This window comes from Lygodium microphyllum, chromosome 21 (genome assembly GCF_053477565.2).
Source record: "Lygodium microphyllum isolate KBCC chromosome 21, Lygodium_microphyllum_v1.1.10, whole genome shotgun sequence".
Classification (NCBI taxonomy): domain Eukaryota; kingdom Viridiplantae; phylum Streptophyta; class Polypodiopsida; order Schizaeales; family Lygodiaceae; genus Lygodium; species Lygodium microphyllum.
Window position 1 is genome coordinate 132168704 of NC_141155.1, and position 23829 is coordinate 132192532.

At 44.6% G+C, this 23829-nt stretch overlaps 1 protein-coding gene and 2 non-coding genes across 9 annotated transcripts in view; 1 reads left to right on the forward strand and 2 right to left on the reverse strand.

The window, feature by feature from the left end:
• The window catches only part of ATXR2 (histone-lysine N-methyltransferase ATXR2), a 247580-nt gene that overhangs the window by 168000 nt on the left and 55751 nt on the right, over positions 1-23829 (forward strand). For all 7 annotated transcript variants that reach the window (XM_087661179.1, XM_087661178.1, XM_087661181.1 and 4 more), the window contains one exon: positions 23733-23781. In XM_087661179.1, coding sequence (XP_087517305.1) covers positions 23733-23781 — 49 coding nt within the window. The remainder of the gene's footprint in view (positions 1-23732; positions 23782-23829) is intronic.
• Positions 7052-7204, reverse strand: LOC148018565 (5.8S ribosomal RNA). Its single transcript, XR_015687799.1, has one exon. It is a non-coding gene; the product is annotated as a 5.8S ribosomal RNA (ribosomal RNA).
• Positions 7545-9317, reverse strand: LOC148018566 (18S ribosomal RNA). Its single transcript, XR_015687818.1, has one exon. It is a non-coding gene; the product is annotated as an 18S ribosomal RNA (ribosomal RNA).

Here is a 23829-nt window from a genome sequence, read left to right on the forward strand (position 1 = left end):
TGCAGTGGCATCCAGCGGAGGATCTCTTAGCTACTAATTCTTTTTAATTGGAACTGTTGGCAGTCTCGCGGTTAATTTCGTGGGAAGGTAAACATGAGCTTCGACCAAAATTCAACCGCATGGCACGTTTGGGCTTAACTTCGGTAGCGGATGCCACCCTTGCCAGTCGCAATGTGTTGATATCGTTTCATACAGCCAGAAGGCTTTTCAAGATCCCGCGTGGATACAGGTATTTATGGGAATAGCTTTTGATGGTGCTCCAGAGCAGACAACCCTTTCCTGCCCTTGCTACGGATCGTCCCTGGCAGGACTGGGACTTTGCAGGCCGGCTCAATTTAGAAAAGGCTTCAGCTAACCAGATGTATCATCTTCTGATTAAAGATCATCAATGGCTGGTTACTAAAGCTAATACTCTATGGGGATTGCATAAATCTAGGTCATGGTGGAGGGTAACGGTAATGAAGGGCTGGTTGAACAAGACACCGTTCAAATATAAGGTCTTTCTTTGGAGGGTGATAATTGGTGGTCTTCCGCTTGCTTCAGCCCTTTCCAAGCGTCGAATCTCCAACGGCAACTGTTTCTTTTGCACCACCACTGTGGAATCTGCCCGTCATCGTTTTATTTCTTGCCCCATCTCTCAGAAAATTTGGTCATTCTTGTCGGCCGTCTGGCGAGCGGTGGTTGGCTTCTCGCTACGCCCGTTTGATTGGGTTTTTGCGCGGCCCAAATATCCCACACCGACACAGCCTCATATGAAGATTTTGTTTCACTTTTTTCGATATTGGGGCTGTTGGCATAGCTGGACCATTCGGAATGCTTTTCTTTTTGATTCCGCCTTTAATGTTCAGCGGCATATTGCGTGGCTTAAAAGTCTCTTGTATTGGCAGATAGATCTTCTTCGGCACTTTGACATGCTCCCTCAGGAGGACTTACGTCCCTGGCATATGGCAATTTCCTGTGTGTCTTTGCCATGACTTTGTAACTCTTTGGTTGTCTGGTTCTTGTAGAGAGTCAGTGTGTACACATGATGGGGTAGAGCCATCGTGTATCTTGTAATCATGCAAACTTGTACCTTTTTTCGTAATTAATACAATTACCTTTTACGAAAAAAGAGAGAGAGAGAGAGAGAGGAGATGATCGAGCGATGGCAACTTGACCCTTTGCATTGACTCTGTCGAGGCCTGAACACCTGCACAATCCTGCTCTGTGTCAACGCGCAGAGGCAGAGAGAGAGAGAGAGAGAGAGAGAGACACGCGTGACCATGGCGATGGCAACCCTGCGTGACCCTCCCTGCACAGCGACTTGATCCCAGCCTCGCGCCCCTGCCTTCTCGCGCAGCATCACGTTCACAGGCCTGCGCAGCTGTGTGCGGCCCCTGTGCGCATGACTCAGGCAGCAAAAGTGACAGAGAGCCAGAGCGAGAGAGAGAGAGGGAATCGAGGTAACTGTCGCATGCGCTGGCCCCTAGCGCCTGCCATCGTGACCTGCACACTGCCTGCCTGGCCCGCCAACGTGACCTGCATACTGCCTACCTGTAATTGTGCTGCGCTGCAACGTGGAAGCCCTGACCAGAGTCTCGCAGAATGGCCAAGATCAAAGGATGTGCTTGCAGAATACGTCCCTGCACAGGCCGGGAAACGACAGTAAACAGGGACAGACAGACAGACATTTTAAAAGGACAGATTTGTGCCGAGGAAGCAGCAGATTATTGACGAGCAGAGACTGTAGACAGTACATTCTGCTGTTGCATGTGCAATTTGCCCCTACGCACAGACAAAGAAAGCAGACCCGCCTCTATACAGAGAGAGAGAGAGAGAGAGAGAGAGAGAGAGGGTTTACGAAAAAAGGGAGAGAGAGAGAGACTAGAGAGAAAGAAAGAAAGAAAGAAAGTTATATTAACATCTTCTAAAGACCAAAACTGGCCTATGAGACAAACTGTGATACAACTAATGAGGTCCAGCTATCCAAAATAAAAGTGCTGAATGAAAAGCTAAAAAACTGGAAACTGAAAATACGGTGCTGTGAGTGTGATAAGTGTCGTGTATGTGTATGTGCGTATGTAGCTCTGGTACTCCAGATAATGGCTACAAGAGGGGAACAAATGTCGGTTGTGATAGGGGAACGACTGTCGGCTGTGATAAAGTGGTGCGATGTGTATATGTAACAGATGCAGGGAGATATACTATCCTGGGATGTAGTAGCAGTCGTCGAAGTCGCTAATAGCAGGTGATCCCTCCTGGATGCAGGATGTGGTACATCGGCGGTGGAGAAAGAGCAAACTGGAGATCTGAGATCCAATGTGTCGAGTGTCGTCGGACCTCAGTCTGCTGTCAATGTAGATCAAGAATCCTCCGGATCTCCTGTCGGTGTGGCTGTGGGGTCCGAAACCCACGGATCCTCGTGCGGCGTCGGGTACGCTGGTCCTCAGCCTGCTGTAGTGTGAGCCCGGAGGTCTGGCTAGAGGCTGGTACAGTAGCTCTCACTCTGTCTGTCTGAAAGAACTGTGTAATAGTCGTCTGGGTGGGCCCCTCTCTGACTGGGACCCGCTGTGTGCTCTGCTCTCTAATGTGCCATGCCTCTCCCAGAAAACGGCCAAATGATCTCTGATCCATATCAGTCATACATCCTTGAAGTGAGCTGCTCAATGTGTATCTAGATCTCAACTCTGAGTATGCCGGGCATCTAAGAACAAAATGCTCCTCACTCTCCACCTCTGATCTGCAAAGGGGGCATATCCTCTCCTCCCGTGGGATGCCACTGGCTCTGCCACTCTCAATCATAAGCTGATGTGATAATGCCCTGAGCTGTCCAATAAGAACTCTCAATCGATGTGGCATATAGATCTGCATATATCTCGGAATCTCTATGAATCCCTGCTCTGATATGCTCAAGAACTGTGTATAATAATGTGCCATCTTCGATGGCAGTGGCTGTGCAGGGCTGACCCATGTCCTCTGTATATAAATATGCCATATCTCCTGTCTGATGACTCTGTTCCTCTCAGAGAGAGAGAGGGTGTAAGTGGGATCCTGAGTATCATATAGAAGAGGTGGGAGTCTATCAATGTCTAGCCCATGTCTGTCAAACCAAGCTCTAGTCTGTGCATACCATGATGTGGTATCCCCCGCTCGAGCCATCTCCTGAGATGCCATATATGCTCTGTATGCAATGCGATCTCTGTCCATATCCTGAAATCTGTGTAGGAAGCAGACAGTCTGAAATAATGCCTCGACTAGCATAGGCGGTGTGGCAAGCTCTGCTCGCACAATGTCATGTGGGACTGAGGCCTTGCTGCGAATCAATTTAGATATCATGATCACCTGAGGTCTCTCCATCAATGTCCATACATAATCGGCAAGGCCTGGCCCCCATATAGCTGCTCCATACATCAGTGCTGGAGTGACTAGAGTATCAAAGAGCCACCCCTTGGTGCGGGGCTCCTGGAAATGTGCCTGATGACACTGTCGCTCCATAAGAGCCAATGCTGAGTATCCTCTAGTGAGGCGGTCACGAGCTGCCTGTGTCATCGAGAAAATCCCTGAAGCTGCTGTAAAGGTGACTCCCAAATATACATATCATCCACTGACCTCAATACTCTCTCCTGCTGCCATGAAAATACTCTGTCTGCATATCTAAGCTTATGTATGGAATATAAGAACCTTCGTTTTACCAAGGTTCACTGTCATGCCTCTCTGTATGCAAAAATCATCCAATGCTAATAAATGCTGCTATAATCCCTGAGCTGAATCTGAGACCAACACAATGTCATCTGCATATAGTAAGATATGAATTGTGGCTCCACTGAGATCTATACCTCCACCGGCTCGCTGTTGAATAAACTCTGCTATCTCATCAACGTATAGCCCAAATAGAGTCGGTGAGAGTGGGCATCCTTGTTTCACACCAATGGTGCTCACAAGGGGATCTGATATACCTCCCGGACATCTGACTCTGCCAGTAACCCGCTCATATAGTGCATAAATACCCCACATCATGTCATCGTCCATCCCCAGATCAAGTAGGCGTCTGAAAAGCCTCTCTCTCAGAACTATGTCAAAGGCTTTGCGGAAATCCACAAAGCAACAATACAATCTCTGTTTCTTCACTCGTGTCTGGTCGATCAGACAACGGAGAGTGAAGATGTGGTCTGTGGTAGAAAATGCCCGTCTGAACCCTGCCTGTCCGGGTGTGCACATGCACTCTCTCTCTGCCAGCGTGCTGAGCTCCTCCTCCATCACCGTGCCATAAAGTTTGGCCAAAACTGGCCCAATCATGATGGTCCTATATGTGTTAGGATCCATAGGATCCCCTGACTTGTGGATAGGTACAATGGTGTGCTCTATCGACGAGTCAGGGAACCCCTCAGACAATGCACGGTTGAAGAGGTGAGCAATGAGTGGAGCCAATGTGTCTCTTCCATATATAATATGCTCTGCCTGAAGATCAAACTGGTCTCGAGCGCGGCCATACTGTAACCATGAGATAGCATGTTTCACCATACTAGTGGTGAAAAAGGATGAAATACCCGGTCTCGGTGTACATGGTGTGGGTATCAGCGGCTGTGCGGGTACATGATATAAACTCTGTGCGTATCCATGCCATACTGCAGGGTCATGTATCGGTGTAGGTGAGCATGGTCCTTTGATCTGCCTCCATGCCTCTGCACAATCTCTGCTCATAAGAAGGTGGTATATATCCCAATATCTCTCCTCCTCCCATTCCCGCTTTTTATGGCGGGTCAAGCCGTGCATGCGTCTCTGCACTCATCATCATACCACCTGTTCTGTGGCATGGTACCGGTTCGAGGGGGGTGCGTGTATGTGTGATGTGGAAAACTGAGTGTAGCAGAATCATGCAGAATGCGTGTGATATCAGTGGTCAGTGTATCAAGGGGTGCGCATGGATCAAGTGACGTGATGTGCTCCTCCAGATGCTGTAAGAGAGAGAGAGAGCTGTTAAAGTGGTGATACAACATGGCTGGTTTGGACATGGATTTTATTGACCAAACGATGGCAATCCTTGGTCCGGATTTTGAAAGAGAGGAACCAGAGGATATGGTTCCTTGCACTGAGGAGATGCCACCTGGTCCTGACTTCCAGCCTGCGGGCAAACGCACCAAGCATACTTCGGAAGATACAATGGATCATCAGGATCATCGGGAACGTTCTTATGCTTAAGTGGCTTCTGATTCTGTGGATTCTCAGGATGTTGACTGGGAGCATTTGTTGGAGTTTGCCAACACTCTGCTTGGTGATTATGTTCAACATAATCATGAAGTGTTTTCAGACTCTAAAACTAAAGATGTTCTGGAAGCCACTGTGGATCCGAAAAATGTTTTGCGCTCATTCTCAGTGTTTTATGAACAATGAAAATAAAAAAGAAAGTGGAGAGAGAGAATTTAGGGTTCTAAGTTACAATAAAAGAATACAAATTGGGTGAAGAACAAGGGGGGGGGAGAGAGAGAGAGAGAGAGAGACCTCGCCTGACAAAGATTCATTTCGAGCTTCCAAGGTTACAAATGTTGGTGTATGAGGTAAAATGGGGGTGTATGAGGTGCCATTTCATTTTGGAATGCGACAAAAATATGGAGGTAGGGCAATGCCCTATGGATCCAGATATGGAAATGCAAGACCACCTCCCTCAACAAACGATTCAAAAGCCTATAGTTGATCCTGAGTAGCTTTCCCAACATGGTCGTAATGAAGGCAGGAAGGATGTTTCCCACGGTGGTTGGGGAGCGTGCTTCGCTTGCAAGTTTCTGAATTTGTCTCTTCAGGAGGATTCGTGGGTTACTATGGTTTGTTGTAATGCCAGATAGGATTCTCGCTCCACTCCTGCCCATCCTCTGCCACCCCCAATCACTCAAACCTTTCAACGTAGAGATAGGGGGTTCTATATGAAATCTCAATCTTCACATGCTCCGCCAGTAGAAGATAAAAGGCCTTCTGATTCTGTTTTGCGCTTCGATGCACATGGGAGGCTTGTGCCTCCTCGGGATGTTTTCCACTCCCAGCAACAACTGTTCGCTTCCCGTGCTTTCACAACGGGTTTGTAGAGGGCAGATCTTGTTGATGTTATTCGAGGTGAAATGGAGAGATTCGAGGCTGCCAAGGCTATTGATGTGAACGGACAAGGGAAAGCAGTGGCTCAGTAGTTTTTCTTATTTGTGATTGATCATGAAAATTGCTCTGTGGAATGTGAAAGGTATTTCTTTGGGAAGCAAGCAGTATCGATTGTGGAAAGTGGTGGTAGCTTGAAAATGGGATGTTTTCTGTGCTGTGGAGCATAAACAACACGCTTTGGCTGGATGTTCTTATGTATATAAGGATTATGCAGTTTTCTTTAGTGATCGATCTCCGCAAAGATCGGGAGTTATGTTGGCTGTCAAATCCTCCCTACAACCATCGTTGGTCTCTTAGGATCCTCATGGCCGATTTTTGATTCTTGAAATAATTTATGAGGGAGAGTTTTTGTGGATTGTAGGCGTGTATGATGCTTCTAATGCAAGGGAACGTCGTCAGCTTTGGGATGACCTGCACTACCTTACCATGGCTCGTCAAGGCTTTGTCATGGGTGATTTTAATGCCTGTGTTTTTGTGGATCAGGTGACCTCTCCGCATTTGATTATGGATGGTCTTGAGCGACAAACTTGGGATGCTCTTGCAGCAGCATCTTTGAAACAGGACATGTGGTCCTAGATGTATCCTTCACAAGCCGGATATACTTATTCTTCTATTCAGCATCCGAATACTTGGGCCAGATTGGATAGGATTTACATCTGCCAAAGTGACTATTTTCTTCTTGCAGTCATTGATATGTGGGTGGAAAGACAACATGTTTTGTCAGATCATTACCCTTTGGTCATGGAAATGAGTCAGAGATCTATTCGTGCATTTAAGACTCTCGTAGCCTAGTTGCCTCTTCGCTTTAATCAATCTTTTCTGTAGCAAAATCAGTTTTTGGAAGGTGTTCAACGCCCACGGCATCACGTCGGAGCGCAGATGACCAATTCCACCCTCCCCCAAAGGGGAGAGAGTGTAGGGGAGTTAGGGATGCTCAAGCAAGCATGCCCTTGGACAAGCGGCGAGCGCAAGTTGCGTTCAAAGACTCAATGATTCGCGGAATTCTGCAATTCACACTACGTATCGCATTTCGCTGCGTTCTTCATCGTTGCAAGAGCCAAGATATCCATTGCTTAGCATTGTTGCATTTGTTTTTCAATCATCCCGAGGGGAGAAATCTCGGACAAGACAAGGTTTATTAAGTTCCTCTTGCCACCCCCATGTGCGAGGAGGGGCAAAGGGTTTATCAAGGCGGCAGCATGCCCAAACGGACACAACGGAGGGGGATCACCCCGAGCAAGGGAGAGAGGTCGAAGGCGTCCCTCCTTCCTCCTCCACCCGCACGGTCGCGGGACGACTTCGAAGCATAGCCTTCCCCACTGTCACCCAACTCTGACGAAGGAGAGACGATGCTGATTGCGCCTTCGAGCGCGATCCCTCACGGACATTCCACGGTTTGCATTGTTCTCACAGATGTGTGTCAATGATCCTTCCGCAGGTTTACCTACGAAAACCTTGTTACAACTTCTCCTTCCTCTAAATGATAAGGCTTAATGAACTTCCCACAACGTCACCGGTGGCGAACCACTAGTGTCGCTGCAAACTTTACCAGACCATTCAATCGGTAGGAGCGACGGCGGTGTGTACAAAGGGCAGGGACGTAGTCAACGCAAGCTGATGACTCGCGCTTACTAGGAATTCCTTGTTGAAGATCAATAATTGCAATGATCTATCCCTATCACGATGAAATTTCAAAAGATTACCCAGACCTCTCGGCCCAAGTGGTAAACTCATTGAATTCATCAATATAGCGCGCGTGCGGCCCAAAACATCTAAGGGCATCACAGACCTGTTATTGCCTCAAACCTCCATGGCCTAGATGGCCATAGTCCCTCTAAGAAGTTGGCTACAAAGAGGATCCTTCGTGTAGCTAGTTAGTTGGCTGAGATCTCGTTCGTTAACGGAATTAACCAAACAAATCACTCCACCAACTAAGAACGGCCATGCACCACCACCCATAGAATCAAGAAAGAGCTCTCAATTTGTCAATCCTTACTATGTCTGGACTTGGTAAGTTTCCCCGTGTTAAGTCAAATTAAGCCGCAGGCTCCACTCCTGGTGGTGCCCTTCCGTCATTTCCTTTTAAGTTTCAGCCTTGCGACCATACTCTCCCCGAAACCCAAAAACTTAAATTTCTCATAAGGTATTGGTGAAATCATCAAAATAACATCCGTCAATCCCTAGTCGGCATCGTTTAGGATGGTATTTGATCGTCTTCGAGCCCCCAACTTTCGTTCTTGATTAATGAAAACGTCCTTGGCAAATGCTTTCGCAGTAGTCCTCTTTCATAAATCCAAGAATTTCACTTCTGACAATGAAATATAAATGCCCCCAACTGTCCCTATTAATCATTACTCCAGTAGCGAAGACCAACACAATAAGGCCAGAGTCCTATTGTGTTATTCTATGCTAATGTATTCAGAGCATAGGCTTGCTTTGAGGACTCTAATGTTTTCAAAGTAACATCGCCGAATGCACGTCCCAGCTAATTCCAACAAAAAGGGCAAGGCGATCAATGCACACCAAAGTAGGCGGACCACACGCCCCGTCTCGAGATCCAACTACGAGTTTTTCAACTGCAACAACTTAAATATACGCTGTTGGAGCTGGAATTACCGCGGCTGCTGGCACCAGACTTGCCCTCCAAAGGATCCTTGTTAAGGGATTTAGATTGTACTCCTTCCAATTACCAGACTTGTAAAGCCCAGTATTGTTACTTATTGTCACTACCTCCCCGTGTCGGGATTGGGTAATTTGCGCGCCTCCTGCCTTCCTTGGATGTGGTAGCTGTTTCTCAGGCTCCCTCTCCGGAATCAAACCCTGATTCTCTGTCACTTGTCACCACCATGGTAGGTCTTTATCCTACCATCGAAAGTTGATAGGGCAGAAATTTGAATGAAGCATCGCCGGCACTGAGGCCGTGCGATTCATGAAGCTATCATGATTCACCGCGTTACTGGGCAAGCCCGCATTGGCCTTTATCTAATAAATGCGTCCCTTTCAGAAGTCAGGAGTTGGTGCACGTATTAGCTTTAGAATTACTACGGTTATCCGAGTAGCAAGGTACCGTCAAAGAAACTATAACTGATTTAATGAGCCATTCGCAGTTTCACAGTACAAGAGAGTTTATACTTACACATGCATGGCTTAATCTTTGAGACAAGCATATGACTACTGGTAGAATCAACCAGGTAGCTATCTTTCGTTACATGAGCAGCACCACTGCTGTGCGTTCCGACTCCACATCAAGTATGCCTGCGGGGCAGAAAGGCACGACCTTATCACCAATGTGTTGTTCTTGATGTAAAGAGAAAGAGAGGAGGAGCACGAAGGCTCGAGAGCATACGGAGAGAAAAAGAAAATGACAAATGGGGATGGGAGGAGGGTATGCTTTCGTTTCCCACCATGGACCAAGCTGCACACAATCACGTGCATTGGCGATTGCCACCACCACGCACGAGGCCTGCTCTGCGTTGTCTTGTCTGCCACATTCCAAGCTCCTGTTGAGTCGAAAGACGATGGAGACGCTCATGCATTCCATCGTTTTGCGTCAACAAGAGCCCGTCATGAGGTGCACTCAACCCCACCGGGAACAAGCCTCGCCGACGAAGGCACACCTCAATCACATCGTTCCATCGGTTTCAGTCCATCCGTATCGATACAAGCCGCATAATATTCACGCGACGAGGTTCACCGTTAGCATGCAGAACCATGGATCTCGAACACGATCTTGCCACCAATGAGACACGTATTCAAGGCACCACACTTCTCTCCTCACCGCCTAGTGGGCACTTGTTGACCGCCACGACACGATGTCCTCGCAAAAACTGAGAGCTTCTTTTAGCTTGAAGGTCCTATCTACAAGATGGAAGCATGGGGGGTTTTTAGAGATAGTATGCAAGCATTATCCTGACAATATGGTATTCGGAATGCTTCTTCATTTCGAGCGGAATTGTAATATGCTCAGTCTTTATTAGCTCATTCCTTGTCTTTGTGTCAAACCGGGGATTCCATGGATGACTTCCTCGCATGCATTGAATGGCTGAAAGGCAGGGTCCAATCTCTTTAGAAAGAGGAATATGCAAAATACAAACTGTTGGGTAGAGCCGAAGCTTTACATGATAACAACTGTCAAACTCATCAATTTTTTGCTCGGCTTCATCAAAAATATTCCCGGGAAAATATTGTGTGCTTAAAGGATGGGCAAGGTGATATGGTAACTGATCCTACCTCCATTATTCGGATGACTGTTGACTTTTATAGGGCCTTGTTGGGTCAACATGAGATTCTTTCCGAAGATGTTCTCTCTGCTCGAACACACATTTGTGACTTGGTTAGTAATCAGGTCAAACTAGAATGGGTGCCTTTAATGGAGGCTGATATTTCTGAAGATGAAGTGGAAGAAGTGCTGTCTCACTTGCCTCGAAGGAAAAGTCCAGGTTGGGATGGACTTCCTAATGAGCTGTTTTCAGCCAATGTGCAACCGCTTAAGGACCCATTAACTCGCCTGTGTCAGCAGGTGTGGAACTCTGGTATAATGCCTTCAGATTGGAAGATTACTGTCATTAGGTTGTTGCCGAAGGTTCCCTCTCCGACCTCTTTGAAACAGTGGAGACCCATTTCAGTTATGGGATCGTTAGATAAAATCTTCTCCAAAATTATTGCCAACAGATTGTAGAAAGTATTTCCGCACCTCATTCATCCACGTCAATACGGTTTCATTAAAGGTTGGAATATAATGCACAACATTTTGAATGTTCAGCTAGGAATTGATTATGCCAAAGCTTCTAGCCAGGAAGTTGTTATGCTTCAGCTGGATATTGAGAAGGCATTTGATCATGTTAGCTGGTCATTTTTGCGGCAATTAATGTCTACAATGGGATTTGGGCCCTGCATGATTTCTCTAGTTGATACCATCAGTTAGGGTGATGTGGCTCGTATTGCTCTTAATGGAGGGATTATAGAGGAAATTGCCTTGTCTGGGTCTCTTCGGCAAGGCTGTCCTCTCAGCCCTTTGCTGTTTGCTTTGGTAACTCACCCGATGCTCTCATTAGTGGATAAGTTGGCAGCTGAAGGAGAGATTGTTGGCTTAATTCTTCCCGGTGGTGACCAGCTTGTGGGCCAAACTTTGGCAGATGATTCTTTTATGTTCCTTAAGGCGGATCATATTAATGTTAATCGGGCAACGGTGGCCTGGAATCTTTTTGGTTTGGCATCGGACCTGCACATTAATGCTCAGAAATCCACCCTTCTCTCTTGTACGGAGAATGATTTGCAGGCCTTGGGCTGGAATGGAATTGCGATCCCAAGGGGCAATATAACACACACTTGGGATATCCTATTGGTGTGGAGGTTGCTCCGCATGCCTTGCTAGATTGGATGGCATCCCGAATTCATGATAGATTCATGTACTGGAAATCTCAAAGTTGGCCTCTACATGTTAGACTAAAAGTGACTCAATGTATTATGATCAATATGATTTCGTTCTTTCTACCATTGCTTCCTTGGACTAAGAAGTCCCTTCTGGATTTGGTCCAGCATATTAGATTTATGCAGTGGAAAAAGAAAGGCAATCGCTTGAGGTAGGTATGGATCTCATGGCAGCATGTGACCACTCCGAAAAGGATGGGGGGTGTAGCTTTGTTGGATGTTAACTTGCATATGGCCGCTTTGAGGCTATCCCTTTTGCAGAGTCTTTGTGTTCAATTTCATCCCTGGTGAGATATTGCCAAATTCTTCATAGAAAAGACTTGCATCTCTCATGGCAGCACCATTATTCATGCTTCTTGGTGGCATGCCCTTAATTCTACGAGGCATATAAAGGTGTCCCAATCTTCTCTCCTTTCTCATTTGATTACATCTTGGCAAGAGATGCTTCATTTTGCAGTTTGATGTCCTTCGAGTACTCGTAAGGAGGAAAATTCACTACAAGGAGAAATAGTGGCTTCTTCAAGGTTGTTGGATTGGCCACAATAGGATTTGTAGCGAGACAAGTTCAATCGGATGGCTAGGTTGGGGTTGAAGACTATCCGTGATGGTGTTATTCTCTGGGAGCCCCGTCTTTATTCTTTTAGGTGTATTCGTCAATACTTTAGGGTGCCTCCTGGATACAGGGACATTTGGTGGTCCATACAGGACAGTCTTCAAAGGCTCTCTTCTTTGCTTGCATTACAGCCAATGGATCCATGGCGTGATTGGATGTTTATGCTTCCTGATGATTTTGAGAAAAGGTCAGCTAATCAAATATATCATCAGATGGTGGAAGCTAAGAGATGGAGCACGAGGAAAGTTAATAAGTTATGCCATCTTAGGGATAGCAAAAAGAAATGGCGGGAACGATTTATCCAGCTTTGGAAGTCTACGGTTCTATATCAGGGTAAAGTGTTCGTGTGGAGGCTGCTCATTGGGGGTCTTCCAACAGGAGAGGTGCTCCGTGCTCGAAAGATCTCTGCAAGTCACTATGTTTTCTGTACTACATGTGATGAGACATTGCTTCACCTCTTTGTCTCTTGCCCTGTTGCGCGACAGATCTAGAATTTCATTTCCCGTGTGTGGTCCTCGGTAACTCAATATCGCATACCAGTTCGTTCGTGGATTATGGGAAACATGTCCTCTATGCCCTTTTTGCGTTCAGATTGTTCTTGCCTATTCCATTTCCTTAGATGGACAACCCTATGGCATATATGGCGTACTCGCAATGCCTTTATTTTTTATTCAGCATCGGGCATCCACGGGCATGTGGCCCGTGTGCGTGGATTAGTGTTATGGAAAATCTCTTCTATGATGCCAACTAACTTGGTTCTTCCGGATATTGTTGCTCCTTGGTTGGCAATTGTTTGCTCTACTCCAAGTGTTCCTTCTATGTGATTTATTAGTGATGTTCATGCAATAGGTGTTAGATATGATCAATGCCCCACCCTCATTAGGTACTACCAATGATCCATGGTGCTCAAAGTTGTAAGGCCCCCATTATGAGGAGAAGCCAAGTGTGAGCCCGGACATTGGTGGAGTCCTGACTTGTATATCAGATGAGGTCTATGTGACCGGATGGCAAAAAGGTGACCATTGTGGGTCTAATCTTTGGGTTAGACAGAGTGGTTAAGCTGGTAGCAACTCGAGGCACATTGCATTGAGTTGCGTGGTAAGGGAGTTAAAAGGGGCCCCTATTGTGGGGTTCGGGGGCTGCGGAAGCGGCCCCTGGCTGGGGGGTCCCAGGGGGGCCAGCGGCCCCCCTGGCGGGGGTCCGGGGGCAGCGCCCCCGGCCCGATGGTAAAGGGAATATTCCCTGGAATATTCCCTGGCCGACTAGTGGAGGCTCATATGGTAGGTCGGTCAATAGGCCGACCTAACGACCTTCGCGGGCTATAAAAGCTAAACCCCTTCGTAGCCATCTCATACTCATCTTTCACCCAGTCAGAGTTGTTGTTCCAGCTAGCCTTAAGCTCTTCACCTATCTTCTGTCTAGATCGCCATCTAAGCTTCATTTAGTGGAAGCGCACGGGTGGACAGAGCCATCTTTGTATCAGTTGTTTGGAGTTAAAGAATTTTACTGATTCTCCTCTTATCTGTTGTGTACTCTCTATCTCTTTCTCAGATTCTGTTCGCTGCGCCGTGTAATATTTTACAATAGGTTGTTCTGGTTGTTCTGAGAACTTGTAGGCCTCATGTAAATATTAGACAAAGAGAGAATGTGAGAGAGAGTATGCTGACTTGATGGTCTGATGTTATAGAAAGTAAGAGATACAAAGAGAATGTTGACTTGATGGTTTGATGTAAATATTTACTACTTAATTCAATTATCTTCACGAAAAAAAGAGAGAGAGAAAGACCTAGGCACCTATTACCTTGCTCTTATGCCAAGGCAATACAATGTATGGTGAGGAGAGTGAAGTTGAGGAAAGTGAAACACAATGTGTGGTGGAAAAAGTGAGGGGAGACAATGCCGTGTGATAGGGAAGCGAAGTTGTTTCCCTCACACCTTGCTTTCCGTGCATGTGAAGCACGCAAGGAACGCTAGTGTAGGATTAATTGATACAATCTATACTAAAATTCATGAATCTACAAATCCACCTCTTATCCTACATGGAACGCATAGAGTGATTTGCAAACGTGCATGCTTTCACCCCACCCACTCCCCCCTCCCTCTCTCTCTCTCACCATATCCTACATCCTTACGTTTGGTGTATTCAAATCATCATCACTCGAGCATCAACTATGAGTGTCTCCTCTCAATGGACCCTTAGACCACCCATGAGAGACGTTCTTGCTTGGAGGAGAGTACAATGTTTCTAGAGAGTCCTATTGATCAAAGTGGGATACTAACTAAGAGATTATTATGTTGAAAAATGTTTGCTAGCACAAAGGAGACTTTGCCTAAGAGATTGCATGCATTAGAATATTTAATTTGTGCTCAAGAGAGTGTACGTTGTAATTATATGGTATGTATGTTTTACTAGTTTTTGGTTGGTTATGTTGAGAATATGCCATGTTGGTTTTGTTTTCTTGATGTGTGTTCATGTAAATGCAAAGAGTCATACTCTTTCAGTAATAGTGAAGAATTGATATTTTCTTTTTGTGTCACTTCATGTCTATATTTTGTATGACTATGAATTAGTAATCATGCTATAAATGTATGCATCCAAATCATCCTTGACCTAGGATACTTCCATGTGGGGGTATTTTGCATAGAGATATTTATATGTAGATTTGGTACATTGCACAAAAAAGCTCGAAAAAAAAAAGAATCGATTACAAAAGAATGAAAATGAAAGCTCACAAAAATAAAATCCCTCTCTAGGAAGACCCAAGGACACAAGAGGGCTGACTGGCTACCAAACTTTTGTGATACGAATAATTGGAACCTCTTATTAATCACCAAGGTAAAAGTTGGAACAAAAGTCTAGAACTTCCTATCACACTGTGTATTGCAAGCATTCCAAGGATAGTTGATTGTGCATTCATCTCTAGTGCTTCTTGAGGCACCTCGTGCAGTTTCTTTGAGTGTGTTATATCCACAACGAGGATAGTACACTCTTGGGACTCCACACAACTAGATCAGCTACCTAGTTACATGTAGGATAGTACCCCGTGCAGCTTCTTTGAGTGTGTTATATCCACAACTAGGATAGTACACTCTTGGGACTCCACACAACTAGATCAGCTACCTAGGTTACATGTGGGGTCATGGTGAAGAACCTATTTAGCTTTACAAGGCTAGAGCCTAAGCAAATTGGCCCAACATAGTTGTTTTTGTAGTGAGGGTAGATTGAACGGAAAAGAGGACCTACATTGTCATTAGCAAGAGAAAGCCCGCCAAGCAAGGGTGAGAAGGGTGATTAAAGAAAAGAAGTTGAGAAAAGTAACACAAAGGGGTTAGAAAGCAAACAATTCAATTGAACATCACTAGCACAAGGAAAGTCACGTGACATTAACATGTTGCTGATTGGAAAATCTAAAGCCTAACTAAGCATGAGAGGCACATGAGTCATACGAATCGTAATTGAACACATTGTCTAGAGAAGGTGAACACAATTTTGCATATACTCGCATTTGAAATTCTTGGAAAGAGAAGCGCATGCACTACTAATCTGGCAAAAAAACACAACTAAGCAAGAGCTTTAAAAAAACATGGGAGGAGAAAGAGAAAGTGTGAATTTACTTGGCAAGCAAACAGGAAACATAAGAATTGCACATTTGAAACGGTATGAGGAAACAACAAACCACATCAAAGTCAATATAGGTAAAAGGGGGACAATTATGTTACTAAGAACAACCAAAGGGAGACGGATTAGATTGAGAGCTTGTGGGAGATCAAAATAAGAAGCGATTGTACCAAGCAATAGATCTCAAAAAGGAATCATGAGGATGCAACAAGGAAAACCCATCCCAAACAAGGAAAAGACAGAGGCTATAGAACTCAAAAAAGCCATGCTAGCCAACAAGGGCAACTAGGTCACGCAGGAACACCTGCACACTGCATTCTGATTGCACTCACTCTGAATAGAATGCAACACCATCAAAAGACCGACATGAAGGCAAACTAACTCAATGACCCTAACCTTGAATGCATTACGAAAAGCATTGTACAAATGAGTTGTAATTCTAATATGTGAACTGCGTCCAATAGCACAGCTAGAATTCAGAAGATTGGGATTATAGACTTGGATCCAGAAGATGATGAGATAATATCTTCTACCTACCTTAGGGTTAAACTTACTGAAAAAAGAGTATGTTGTTAACGCCCTTATTAACGAAGGAGCAGACTTTAATATTTTAATCTACGAGGCATGGACTGAATTAGGCCACACCAACCAATGCAATCATCAAACCCTATGGAGGAAAACTATATTCTCTCTTGGGAAAATGTAAAATCCTAACAACTATTGAGACCGAGAGTTCTTTCATCCTAGGCCTAGTTTTATGTTTAGATTTGTTTTTCTTACATTAAGGAGGCATCTATGTGTGGTATGATAGAGGTCCTCTTATTACATAGGTGGTGGTTTGGGTAGCCACAACCAACAATTTCCTACATAGTACCCTTGAGCTAGTAATACCGATAATGGAACCCGTCATTGCGTACTAACTCTTCACCGATATCTTTGCCAACAGGGTTTTTTCCACGTTTTTTTTTTTCGTAAAAGGTAATTGTATTAATTACGAAAAAAGGTACAAGATTACATGATTAGATGATTACAAGAGACACGAGGGCCCTAGGCCAACGTGTGGGAAATCCCCGTACTAATGCACTAAAAAGGTTACACCAATCATGGCAACGACCCAGAGGCAATTGCCATATGCCAGGAATGCAAATCCTCCCGAGGGAGCAAGTCGGAGTGCCGAATGAGATCTAGCTGCCAATGCAAGAGCCCTTTAAGCCTGGCAATATGTCTCGGTACATTAGAGGCCGAATCAAAGAGAAAAGCATTGCGCGTGGTCCAAATGTGCCAGCATCCCCAGTATCTGAAAAAGTGAAATAAGATCTTCATATGTAACTGTGGCGGTGTGGGGTACTTTGGGCGCACAAAAACCCAATCGAAAGGAGTTAGTGAGGACCCCACCACCGCGTGCCAGATTTGCGACAAGAGTAACCAGATATTCTTGGCGAGCGGGCAAGAAAGAAAACGATGTCGGGCCGATTCCGCAGTAGTGGTACAGAAGAAACAATTGCCATTCGAGATTCGACGCTTGGAAGGGGCAGGAATCCCATCGCAAGATGGACCTACATTTCCACGTTTTTCTATGGTTTATGTAGGTCCATCTTATATCATTGGCATCACTCCTCTGATTTTTCATTTGAAGAGTAGTCATGTTGAAAGGTTCTCTTTCTTCATTGTGTACTCGAAGCAACTCTTCAAGTGTTTCCTTACTTCTCTCACTAGTTGGTATTTCTCTTGGGTCAAAGATTTTCTTCTTGTCTTTCCCTTGAGGATCAACAAGATCACCCTTGTTGAAAGTTATAATTATCCTCACATTCAAAAGCTCAGATGTATCCGTAGCGCTACATAATCAACCACGCATTTTCTTGCTCGCATGAGGGCTCTACCGAGAAGTATTTTCTTCAAATTTGGAAGCACATAAAATAAGATGGGAAGGCTTTGTCCTATTTTGAGTCGTATGATGAGGTTGAACCCATACTCAGCTTCAAACATCCATTGTTTTTGTTTTGGCCATTTGTCCTATTTTGAGTTGTATGATGAGGCCCGGCTTCAAACGTGATTTCTCGTTGTCATCTAGCCTTGTAAACCATATTCTATCTTTGTCGCTCAAGCAAAGTCTGAAGGCCTAAGCCTTCTTGTCATCAATGATGAGGTTGTGCATCTCGCACACCTGCCCAAATTGCTCTACGAAGTTGTAGGGATCATTCCTTGCTTTGTACTTTTCCGTTTGCTTTTGGCAACCAAGAGAATCTTCGCTTGGTTCTTAGAACCAGGCATGACACCAAGCCCTGCCAATAAAGAATTAGCTATGTGTTTTCCAATGTGAAGGGCATATGAATTATCTAATAGTTTGGGCTATACTAAGCGGGTGATTGAGTTAGTAGAGGTTTCTATGACATTTGCATTATATAATTGTCTCCTTATGTCATAGATATCTCACTACATTTTTCCTTCTTGCACTAAGTGGCTATTGTCAAGTCCATCAGCTTATCTAACATGTCTTTATGTCAGGACATGTGAAGCTCCCTGTCCGTCGCATCACTTTTTTCGCCCCCGTCGTTTCCCTCACGCCAACTCCCGCCTGCTCCCTCACACCCCCCCCCCCCCCCCCGCCTGCTCCCGCCCTGCCTGCTCCTACCCAACCCCCTCATGCTGCGACCACCCTCGCCTTACCCAAACCCCCCCCCCCCCCCCAGCCAAGCAAGGCTATGTGCCAGTTCCCTCCCCCCCCCCCGCCTGCAGCCCCGGCCCCATCTGGCAGACCCACCACCTGCATAGAAAACAGCATTTCCCCCCTTCTCGTAGCATGCTGCATTCTCCATCGTCTAGCATCGAGCCTTCGATGTATCTCGTGGGAAGCTTTCCATTGGCAAGCAGTTAGCTAGGGCCGTCACCTTTTGTATTAGGCAAGGATGGAGAACATGATCTTCATCATTGAGTTTGGGTCGTGTGCAGTGGTCGGCTTGGAGGCTCTACCCATCCGCCAGGTATTGGAGACCACAGCAGACCGTTTGGAGGTATGGGAGATCGTAGGGAGTCTTACTGGATGGCACATCTGGAAGGTGCGTTGCTAGGAGGTTTTTGGCAAGGAGAGACTTTCTGTATAGGCGACTTTGGCAAAGCTCTAGACCTCCATCATCCACTCCCTCTGCGGCCGATGGGACCAGGTGCAGAGCAAGTCTTGAGCTCGCCAGGAGCTCCGTTTTCACTTCATGCGCACCTGGGGCGGCTAGAACCTGTTCTTCATGATGCAGGCAGGCAGCCCCAAATGGCAATACAGCGGCCCCCGCCCCCAATGGCTTCTTGCCCCCATCCCCCCCAGACCGCCTTGAGAGGCTTGTACACATGATTTATTTATGACCTTGCACCAGCTCCAGCTAGTCTGTCGAGCATGAGCATTCCGTTGTAATCAGTTTTTTAGAGTAATATAATCAGCCACATTTTACTTGCAAAAAAAAATCTAACATGTCTTTATCTTTTCTGGCCCACTATGCTATATTGGTGCTCTAATCGTATGGATGATACCTCACTAACGCCCCTGTCAGTAGCAGCCTGAAAGCTATCTCGTGCATCTTTCAACTCCTTAGGTGTGTCTTTCAACAACACCTCCTTTTCCATTGTTATGTATACCAGCAAAGTATCCAGACTATGTTTTTGGAGTTCATTTCTCAAACCTAAGATGAGTCAGTCTGTCATTTGTTCAGTTGTTGTTCCTTCGAAGTTTCTGAGCTTTGCCCTTAAGGTTTTGATTCATTCTTTTGCATACTGTGTTCCTTTCGCTGTTCAGGCAGAGCTCTGCATTAATGCCTCTAAATCAGCTCTTATTAGTTGCGTAGAATGTGATCTTCAGGCTTTAGGCTGGCAAGCTGAGATGATGTCAAATGACCACTCACAGGTGCTCAATAAAGCCTTATGAAGCTCTCGAACAAGCCATATCAAGCTCTTGCACAAGCACAAAGCATAAACCCTGATGCATACCTTGATAGGAACAATGGCAGCCTTTCTTCTTCAATAAAGACTCTTATCTTCAAGCTCTAGATCTAAACTCCTTCAATGTCATACTCTAGAGAGCCCATTATGTTGGCTCTGATACCATGTTCAAAGATAAGAGAGACAAAGTGGAGCCAAAGAGTGAGCAGTCAGCTCATCTCATTCATCTTCATTATTTAGTCTCTACTAACATGAAAGAGATAGTACAACCAGGTTACCACTAACCATGACAATCAATACTGACTTATTTAATGTCCACACATGAGTACAACTAGACACAGCTGGTGGTAATGCCGGTCACACACATATACATATGAACAATTGAGCTTGAAGTCTCAATAGGGTGTGACCTATTACTCTCTCGAACATAGTGTTATAAGCCTAGACAGCCACACAAAGTTTCTTGTCCCAATCTTGCTTACCCTCAGATACAGTCTTGGATAAAATCCCTACAAGCTACTTGTTGGTACTCTCTGCTTGTCGATTTTCTTAGGGATTATATGGGATGGTTTTATTATGTTTCATTTTCAAAGTTTCAATCAAGGCTTCTATGACCTTATTCAAAAAGTGTGTCCCACAACCAAACACTAGTTCTTTAGGTGGACCAAAACAACAGACAATTTGTTCCATAATAAAACTAGTTGTTTTCTTGGCATTATACTTCATCCTAGCTCGAGCTTCAAACCATTTTGTAAAGTAGTCCATTGCCACAATGATATATTGGCTCCGTATATAGTAGATGAATGATGTACATGTCCAACAAAATTGATGCCCCACTTCTCAAAGTATGCAATCTCATGGGTACACTTGAAGTAAGAGTGACTACTACCTATACACTAGGAAGGCTAGGGATGGTAGTCTTATGATCTTGATTCTCTATGTGGATGACATGCTAATTGTTGGGAACTAACTCATGGATGTGGATGCAATCAAGAAAGGGTTATATGAAACCTTAGATATAAAGGACTTGGGAAATGTTGTTCACATTCTTGGCATGTGCATTATGTAAGATAGAGGTAAAAATATACTCTATTTGTCTCAAAAAGAATACATTATGAAGGTATTGGAGCATTCCAATATGGAAAGAGGAAAAGCAAACAATGTTTCATCGCTTCTATATTTGAAACTTAGCCAAGAGGATAGCCCCAAGTCAATAAAAGGTTGACAGATAACACGAAAGTCAAGGACTCACTCAATATTAGCAACCTTCATACGTACTTGTACTACCATCTCTGTTATAGAATCTGAGATACACGCTTGCCTTTCTTATATACTTAAAATATATATGGCGAATATTATGTTGGCACAGAGGGAGAATAGATGAGAGAAAAGAAAGATGTAGAGAGAGAGGTAGAAAAATTGAAAACACACTAGGGACTGGAAGATGGGCCAGTCCCCCCCTTGTGGAGTTATATTATTGATAAGGAGCAAGCTCCTCCATTACACATAAGCCAGTTCTTACTTGTCGATCTTGGAAACAAGATCATGGTTCCTTGCACGGTATACAATCGGCTAAACCTTGCACAACTTGGAAGTTGGCACCTTTTGATCCTTCTAGAGTCTCCTTCTCTCCTACACAATATGTGTAGGGCTCTCCTCTTGGAGCTTAATTTCAGCAGAGCTTCCGCAGCACTTGCACCTTCTCTTCTCCTCTTGGAACTTGATTTCAGCAGAGCTTCTATAGCACTTGATTTTATTTGCAAACATTTGGGCTATCTTTTGGCGCTAAATTCTTGGCTAAGAATTTGCTTGAATAGATTTACTCACAAATAACTTTGTATATTCAAAAGCAAACCTGGCCTTTCTATGTATGTTTGAAAGTCACTCAGACTATTCTGGTGCCAATGGTTTCATATTATTTACCATTGCTTGGTCAAAGTCTAGTATATGGAAAATCACTCAATCTTTTTGGTTTTTGTGCTTGAAGAAGGATTCTACAACACTTTGCCATTTCTTGGATAACTTGGAATCATTTTTGCACTCCAAAACAAATGGGAGGTGGGACTATTTTGGATGTCATGACATGTATGGTTGCCCTTAGTTGGTCTCTCTTTCAAGATTTGTGAGGGATGGCAACCTTGGTCTTTGGTTGCCGGGTGTTTTCTTGAAGACCAAGGTATTTTGCATGAAAACAACAAGATTCCAGCTTCGTGGTGGCATTAATTATTATTGATCAGCCTGTTTGTCTTAAATTTTCCATGCTCTTGAATCACTCGGTCCATTCTTGGAGATTGGTACTTGCCAAATCTTCTTGGCATCCTCCTCCTAATCATGAGTAGGCAAATTCCTTACGAGCTGAACTGCTGGCTGTTTCAATGCTTCTTTCATGGGAAGGCAGATAGCAAGAGAGGCCAATGTTGATCAAAATGGCGCAACTAGGGCTGATTAATCTTGCTGATGCACTTCCACCTGTGCATGCTGCTGTCATGTTTTTCAGATCTTTCTTTTGATTTTTTCATGTTCCCAAGCACTATCGTCCTTTCTGGGACACCATTTGAAGTTCCTTACATGCTTTGTAGCCCTTTCCCCCCCTTTGAGCCATTGTATGATTGGATGATTAATGATCTGTTGTGTTCCGGCAACTCCTTTTCGTTAGTGCGGCAATGAATTAGATATATCACTTGCTTATGTGAGATAAGGATTGGCTGGCTCTGAAGGGAAACTGCACTTGGGGTCCCCATAAAGGCAACACTTGGTGGAAATCCACGGTGGCAATGAATTAGATATATCGCTTGCTTATGTGGGATAAGGATTGGCTGGCTCTGAAGGGAAACTGCACTTGGGGTCCCCATAAAGGCAACACTTGGTGGAAATCCACGGTGATGGTGGGTTGGCTCAATAAAACTCCTTTTAAATACAAAGTGTTTATCTGGGAAATGTTGGTTGGTGCTCTTCCCCTTGCCTCTACACTGTCAAGATGCTATATCTCGAATGGTTGCTACTTCTTTTGTTCAACAAGTGAAGAAACTTCTCATCATCAATTTCTTTCTTGTCCAGTGGCAAGAAAAGTTTGGTCTTTGATGTCCGCTGTGTGGTCTTATGTGGTAGCTTCCAAAGGACTGAATCTTTTGGGCAGCCCAAATTCTCAGATCCTGGGTAGCCACATATGAAGGTTGTCTTCCACTTTTTGTGCTATTGGGGCTGTTGGCACATATGGACTGTGGAGAATGCATTCATTCTTTATTCTGCTTCTGGAGCATAAAGTTACATCCCCCATTTGAGAGGCCTTCTGCATTGGCAGCTTGACATCATTGAGCTAGCAGATATTCTTCCTCGAGAGGATTTGCTTTCTCGGCACACTGCAGTTTCTTTGATCTCCTTGTTGGTTGCATAGGCCGTTGGTACTTGTCATTGTTGTACTTCTGAATTTTGTGTTATAGTAATTAATATAATTATGCTCCACGAAAAAGAAAAAAGCCAGGTGTCCTGTAAATAGGGAAAAAGGTGGGACAAGATCTATAAGTGAGCAGACATAAAATGATCCATCCAGAAGGGGTTACCAACTCAAAATATGGGTGTACACAGCATCCATGCAAGGTTTTTTTCTACATGAAAATACATGTATAACTGTTCAAATCGCTCATATGTGATGGTAATGGATCAGATTTCTAACAAGTGGTATTCATAGACGTTGAGATTTCCTTGGGTACTGTAGGGCTGGAAGTGCCACTAAAATTGAAGAACATTTAAAACTTGCTGTTATTTATGTATGGGGCTTGGTACAGTTGACATCTGGTTTTATGTATGAGGAATTCAGGACATGAGAAGCAAAGGTTGCATACTTAGATTGCCATATTTCATCTTTTGTGTTTACGAAACGTACGATGGATGTGGTCTACTGCCTTGTTCTTTTGCTGGCTTTTTATCTCAGATATTAACACAATTTTCGGGTTTGCATCACTGCTCATCATTACTTCAGTTGACTTTCAACTCTGCATCTGTAAGTTCTTACTGGTTTTGCAGTCACTGGATTTACTGAAGGGTGCAATCTTTCAAGAAGATTATGCTTCTTGTATCCTTTTTTCTTTCAAAGGAGCCCAAATGCAACATTTTGATACAA